The sequence below is a fragment of the Penaeus vannamei genome, chromosome 12 (genome assembly GCF_042767895.1).
Source record: "Penaeus vannamei isolate JL-2024 chromosome 12, ASM4276789v1, whole genome shotgun sequence".
NCBI classification, from domain to species: domain Eukaryota; kingdom Metazoa; phylum Arthropoda; class Malacostraca; order Decapoda; family Penaeidae; genus Penaeus; species Penaeus vannamei.
In genome coordinates, this window is record NC_091560.1 from 193,990 (window position 1) to 201,489 (window position 7,500).

Genomic DNA, 7,500 nt, shown 5'->3' on the forward strand with positions numbered 1-7,500 from the left:
CGAGTCAATACCTAAATGACCCCAGCCCCAGGGTCCCCCCAGGGTCACCCCGGGCGGGGAAGCCACTCACCAGCTCGTGGTACTTGGTGACGTAGATGTAGAGCTCCTTGAGGGCGGCCAGGTTGTCGAAGTGGCCCTGGTGGGCGGCCGAGAGCTGCTGCATGTGCTGGCCCAGCTCCTGCTCGCTCACCGGCTGCGCGCTCGACACGTCGCTGTAGAAGCTCTTCACCTGGAAGGGGGAGACGAGAATGAGTGATAAACGGGGAGAAAGCGCGGAGAGAGACTTCGCGGCGAGTAAATCAGTGTGCGGAAGGAAAGCCGACGAGCGGCGCCGCCCCTCACCTGCGCCCGGTACCGCGGGATGTCCTTGGCGAAGAGCAGCTTGTTGGAGGGCGAGTCCTTGCCCAGGCGGTGCTCGGCCGTCGAGCAGGCGTCGATGAAGGTTTGCGCGATGACCGAGAGGCACGAGTCGACCGTGGGCGTCTTGGCGATGTCGAAGATGAAGTCGGGGTTCTTGATGAAGTTGACCCAGAAGCGCAGCGGGAGGCAGTTGGACTTCCAGGCGTGGATGACCTCGGGGTCGGTGATGCCGTGGGCGCGCGAGGCGTCGTCCAGCAGGTCGAAGAGCCACTTGACGGCCGGCGGGAGCCCGTCGTTGGCGCTCAGGATGGTCCGGAAGAAGTCGTCCACGAACTGCTGCACGGTGCCCTTGGTGGACAGCAGCCGCGTCAGGAAGATCTCCGGGATGGCCTTGTGGGTGCCGTAGGTGCGGTCGCGCCCGTCCCGCGACGACCCCAGGGTGCCCGAGGCCGAGTCCTCCGGCGTGCGCACCAGGTGGTAGAACTGCACGCCGGGGCCGCCGCCGCCGCCGCCGCGCCCCATGGTGCCGCTGCCGCCGTCGCCGCCGCCGCCACCCTCGACTACAGGAGAGTTCAAGGGTGACACACTGTTAGCGTATGAGTAGTAGCCTGTGCCTGAAATGTACAAGGTCAAGCGTTGTCTTTAGCTCAAGGGTTTGCGGCCGAAGCGGCGTGTCAGCAATGAGAAAGAATTGTCACTAGGGTAACTAGCTAGCTTGCTATTCTAAAAAAAAATATATATATATATAACAAAAATGCTAAGGCAATGATAACACAAATAACAAAAACTTCAAAGCATGAAAAATTATAGCAAAAAAACTACCATACAAAAAAATAATAATAAAATGGGGTCTGGAAGCTCAAGCCAAAGCGGAACCAGAAGAAAAAAAAAGAAAAAGAAAAAGAAAAGGATTTCTTAAGAAGACGAAGACGAAGAAGAAGAAGAAGACGGAGACGGAGACGAAGAGAACCATCTCCCGTTCGCCTCGCCCAAGATGCTAATCGCCAAAGAAGAGATAAGCAGTAATCCTCCTCTCCTTCGCCCTTATTCCAAAAAGCAATAAAGACGAAAAACAACACAGAGGTCACAATACCTCCCCCCCTTCCTCCTTACCCCTTACCCCCCCCCAAGCAAGCAAGCAAGCAGGAGTGCCTCTCGTTATTGCTATGATTAATAGCCGTTGCCTCCAGGAGCTGGGAGGAGGGGGTGGGGTGGGGCGGGGGGGGGGGTGCGGCTTATTTTTCTTTGTAATATTACTATGATGATTATCATTATTATCAACATTATTATTATTTTTTTTTTTTGTTTCCCTCTGCCCCCTTCGTTCTCCCATGCCCGAATATTCCTCCCCCCCTCCCCTCCCTCCCCCTTTCACCCCCGCCCCTCCCCTCTCATCCTTCCCTCTCCCCTCCCTTCCCCCTTCCCTTCCCTTCCCTCACCTCCCTCCCCTCATCGCCTTCCTTCCCTTCCCTTCCCTCACCTCGTTCCCCTTCGCATTCCTTCCCTTCCCTCCCCTCCCTTCCCCTTTCATATCTTCCGTTCCCTCCCCTCCCTCCCATTCGCCTTCCTTCCCTTCCCTTCCCTCCCTTCGCCTCCCCTCCCCTCCCCTCCCTTCCCCTCCCTTCCAGATCCTCCTTCCATGGTCGTCGCCACACAGCCACGACCTCGAGGCTGACGCACGACCCACAGCGTAGATCCGAGTCTCACGGGACGACCACGGCGCAGAGGGGGGGGGAGGTGACGGTGGAGGGTGGGGGGGTGGGGGGCGGCAGAGGCAAAGGGCGCGGCGATGGCAAGGCGGCGCAGGTGAGGCTAATGACAGGCAGGTGGCGGAGGGGAGTTCTTAAGCGGGGGGGGAGTAATAGGAGAGAAGGAGGGAGAAAGGAAAGGAGGGAGAAATAGGGAGGGAAGAAGGTAAGGAGGGAGAGAGAGAGGGAGGGAGGAAAGGGGAGGGAGGGAGGGAGGGAGGGAGAGGAGAGAGAGGGAGAGAGGGAGAGAGAAGGGTAGAGAGAGAGAGAGAGAGAGAGAGAGAGAGAGAGAGAGAGAGAGAGAGAGAGAGAGAGAGAGAGAGAGAGAGAGAGAGAGAGAGAGAGAGAGAGAGAGACAGACAGAGAAGAGATAAAACAAGAGGGAGTGAGAGAGGGTGAGAAAAAAAACCCGCGAGGGGCGGAGACAAGCGGCCATTGGGAAGGGCGAGGGAGGGAGGGAAGGGAGGGGAGAGGCGCCCCTGCCCGTGGCCCTCCAGGTCCGGCCGCCTCATCCGCCATGATGGATTACCACCCCCTTCCCCCCAACCCCCTCTCCCCCCGCCCCTTCCCTCCCCCTCCGCCGTGCAAAAGGGCCGCCCGAAGGAAGGAAGAGACGACGAGGAGAGGCGAACAGGAGGGAGGCAAGAGAAGCCAAAACCGAAGCAAGACGGCCCCCGCAAGTGTCTCATGCGCCATGCACTCGCCCCGCCGCCCGCCCCGCCTGCCCGACCCGCCCGCCCCGACCAAGCCCCGACCCAGCCCAGGAGGCTTCGGCGTCGGCGGCCCTCCTCCCGACATCCTCCTCCGTCGGGCGGCCATAATGGAGGTCCTGTGTCGGCCGTCACCCGCGCCCCGCCCCCTGTATCCCGCAGTCAATCATCACCGGCCATGATTAACGGCCTTCTGATTGATGTCGCCCTCACTGACATCCCCTGTGACTCCGCCCTCGCCGCCTCGTCCGCCCGCTCGCCCGCCCGCCCGCCCGCGCGCCCGCCTCCGAGAACCAATTGGTCCCGCGCCTCGCCTCTCGCCTCTCGGCTCTCGCGCCCGCCGCTGCTCTCCCGGGCCGCCTCCTTTCTCCCCTTCTCATTTCTTTAGCGTCTCTATCATCTTTTTATCAAATATTATTTTTCTTATCCGATTTTTTTTCTCTCCTTACGTAATAACACGGGCACGGGACGATCGCGGTGCCTCGCCACTCGGACTCCTTGACACGAAGAACTACCACCCCCTCCCGTCCCCTCCCCCCTACTCCCTTTCCCCCTTCTTCCTCCCCCAAAAAAACCTTCGCAACCCCCACGCGCTTCAATCTAACCCCCTTCCCCTCTCCCTTCCAAAACCTTCCCCCTCCCCCCCACGCTCTTTCAACACTAACCTTCCCCACCCCCAACAACCTTCCCTAATTCCCTACGCCTTTCTAAATCTAACCCCTTCCCACCTCTCGCCCACCCCAACGCCCTTCTTCGCCCTACCCTCCTCCACGCCCTTCAAACTAACCCCTTCCCCCTCTCCCCCATTCCTTCCCCCACCCTCAAACCTTCAAATCCCACCCTTTCCTCCCCCTCCACAACTCTTCCCCCACCCCCACGCCCTTCAAACTAACCCCCTTCCCCCTCCTCCCCTTCCCCCTCACTCCCACGCCCTTCAAACTAACCCTTCCCCCCCCACTAAATGACGAGACACCGGCCCGCTACACGACAAATTACCAAGACATCTTAAGTGGAAAACCTGTCGCCCTTTTCTTCGGCCTGCCACGCTCCCTCAGCATCAGTCGGGAGGGTGCCTTCGCTGCCACCTCTCACCCCCCCCCCACCCTCACCCTCCCCCCCCCTCCTTTCAATTCTCTTCACCTCCTCCTCCTCCTCCACCCCCCCCCTTCCTTCCTTCCTTCCCTTCCCTGTCTTCTCACCCATTTTTTTTTTTTTTTTTTTCAAACGGACATTTTTTTTTCTCTTCCTCTTAGTAAAAAGCTAAAAGTCGGTGTCTGTACACGCTCTTAACACGTGTAAGTACCTTTACGCACACACGCGCACACACACACACACACACACACACACACACACACACACACACACACACACACACACACACACGCACACAAATACATACACACACAGCACACACACACTCACACACACACTCACACACTCACACACACACACACACACACACTCACACACACACACACACACACACACACACACACACACACACACACACACACACACACACACACACACACACACACACACACACGCACACGCAAACTGTCCCCGCGCGAGCATAGTCGAAGTGGTTCTCTCACTCTCTCACTTTTCCCTTTTCTTCCTATTATTATTATTCCCTTTACTCCGTCTATTCTTTTTTTTCTCTCCTTCTTCCTCTCCTCCTCCTTCCACCTGCCTTCTCCCTCCTCCTCCACCCCCTTCCCCTTCTACCTCCTCTTTCTTTCTCTTCCATTTCTTTTTCTTCCTCCTCCTCCTTCTCCTTCACCTCCCCTTCTACCTTCTCCTTCCTCCTTCCTCCTCCTCCTCTTCCACCTACTCTTCATCCTCCATCACACGTACACAACCATGTCAACAAGGCGTTCAAATCACCCCCCCCACCCCCCCCGGCACGCGAAGGAAGGTCCGCCCACTTCCTCTGCCACGCCCACCGACTGTCGATCTGTCTATTAGCACTTCCCTCCGACAAGTGATGACAATTACGATGACGATGACGATGACGATGATGATGATGATGATTGACGACTGACATGGTGATGATGATGATGACGATGATGATGATAATGACGATGATGATAATGATGATGATGATGATGATGACGATAATGATGATGATTGACGACTGACTGATGGTGATGATGATAATGATAATGATGATGATGACGATAATGATGATGATAATGACGATGATGACAATGATGATGATGACGATGATGATCATGACTGAAGACTCACTGATGATGATGACTGATGATGATTATTGACGACTGACTGATGGTGATGATGACGATGATTATTGATGATGACGATTATGCCAATGACAACGACGACGATGACCCTGGCTGCGGCGGTGGAGACGACAAGGATGACGTCACTGAACCCCCTTTTATTCCCGAAGCCGCAAAACGATATTTCCTGCGGTTCTTCTGCGACTGAAATGGACGCCGGTTAAAATACCTCCCCCCCCCCCCCCACGCCCGCCCCGTCGCCGCCATCTCTTTTCATTATCATCATTATCTTTCCTCTTCTTCCTCCTCCTCCTTCTTCTTTTTCTTCTTCCTATTCTTCTCCTTCTCCTTCTCCATTTTTTTTCTTTTTTGGAACCACGATCCTTTGGCAACAATCTTCCTCATTTTCCTCCTCTCTCTTCTCTCTCTCTCTCTCTCTTCTCTTCTCTTCTCTTCTTCTCTCTCTCTCTCTCTCTCTCTTTCGCCCGCTTCCTCTCCTCTCTCTTCTTTCCTTTTCCTTCCCTTCTCCTCATTCTCTCTTTCTCTCTTCCTCTTTTCCTTCTAACCTTTCCCCCTTTCTGCTACTCTCCATCCTTTCCTCTCCCTTCCTCGCTTTCCCACTCTCCTCCTCCCTTTCCTTCTTCTTCTTCTTCTTCTTCTTCTTCTTCTTCTTCTTCTTCTTCTTCTTCTTCTTCTTCTTCTTCTTCTTCCTTCCTTCCCTCCCTCCTTCCACTCCCACCCTAAAAAAAAAAAGAGACAACAGAGCCTTCATTCTCCCCCCAACCCCACCGCCCACATACAAAGTCACACACACACGCTCTTAAAAAAAAAAAACATGAAAATGCATCAGTCACAGAGTGGAAAACTGTCGTAAAGTTAATTCAATCATGGGATTAGAAAGGGGTATGGGTTGGGGAGGGGGAGGAGGGGAAGAGGGAAGGAGGAGGGGAAGAGGGAGGGGGGGGGGAAAGAGGGAAGGAGGAGGAGGAAGAGGGGGGAGAGGGTAACTCACCCCCTCCTCCCCCATTACCACCTCTACCCCCCCCCCCCCATGAACTGGGAAATGGAAGAAAACGACTGGAATGAATGGCGGAGGGGGGTGAGGGGAGGGGTGTTGGTGGAGGGGGGAAGGGGAAAGGGGGGATGTGGGTCGAGGGCGTCAGGGAGACATCTAGTGGAGACGGTGAGCACTAGACCGAAATAAAGACGATATGTGTGCGAGTGTGTGTCAGGGGGAGGACCAGGGAAGGGAAGGGGAAGGGGAAGGGGAAGGGGGAAGGGGAAGGGGGAAGGGGAAGAAGAGGGAGGTGGAAGGGGAGGATGGAGAAGGGGAGGGGGAAGAGGGAGAGGGGAGAAGGAAGGGGAGGAGTAGGAGAAGTGGGGGGCGGAGAAGGGGGAAGAGGAACAGGGATGAGTAGGAGAAGGAGGAAGAAGGGGAGGAGGAAAGGGGAGGAGTAGGAGAAGGGAGGAAGAACAGGGGAAGGGGAGGAGTAGGAGAAGTGGGAGGAACCTAGGGAGGGGGGAATGGGAGGAATAGTAGAAGGAGAAACAGGACGAGAGGGAAAGGGAAGGAGTAAGAGAAGAGGAAGGGTAGGGGGCGGAGGGTACTGGGCGAGGGGAGTCCTCTGACGGCAAGCGAATCTTGCAAGAAGAGGAAAAAAACTGACATACGACCGTGGAAGAAAAAAAACAACTTCGCATCTTCTCGCTCTCCACACATCTATCTATTCCTTCCCGAAAGCCTGGTCTTATTTGCATATCTATCAATCCACAAAACTGCATTTACTTCTTTTCTGGAATAAGGAATTTTTTTTCAATGGCGTCTTCCTCCTTCATCCATACATCCTTTTCCCCCTTCCTCCTCCTCCTCTTCTTCTTCTTCCTCCTCCTCCTCCTTTTTTTCCCACGGCAACCAAGACGTCTGGCGATCGCCTCTTTCCTCCCTCCCTCCCTCCCTCCTCCCCTCCCACCTCCCTCTCCCCTCCCACCTTCCTCCTTTCTCCCTCCCTCACTTCCTCCCTCCCCTCTTCCTATTCCCTCCCTCACCCCTTTCCTCACCCTCCCTCCCTCTCCTTCCCCTCCCTCCCCCTTCCTTCCCCCCTCCTCTCCTCCTCCCTCCCTCCCTCCTCTCCTCTCCTCCTCCCTCCCTCCCTCCCTCCTTCCCAAGACTCATGGCTAAAATCATGCTCTCCATTATTCATGCTGTTCAGCCGACTGAAAGACGTGTGCATATAGAGAGAGCGTTAATACATCCAAAAGGAGGGCGTGAGCGGAAACCGGGAGAGGAGAGAGGAGAAAGGAGAAAGGGGAGAGAAAAGAGAAGAGATAAGAGATAAGAGAGAAGAAAAAGGAGAGAGGAGAGAGGGGGGATGAAAGAGGAGAGAGAGAGGAGAGAGGAAAGAGGAGAGAAAAGAGAAGAGATAAGAGAGATGAAAGAGG

General features: G+C 55.5%; 1 protein-coding gene across 1 annotated transcript in view; it reads right to left on the reverse strand.

Moving 5' to 3' along the window:
• Positions 1-70: 70 nt before the first annotated feature.
• The window catches only part of LOC113812829 (plexin-B-like), a gene marked incomplete at its 3' end in the record, with an annotated part of 515,634 nt that continues 508,204 nt past the window's right edge, over positions 71-7,500 (reverse strand). Inside the window, 2 exon segments of the mRNA XM_070128405.1 lie at positions 71-229; positions 343-974. Coding sequence (XP_069984506.1) covers positions 71-229; positions 343-974 — 791 coding nt within the window.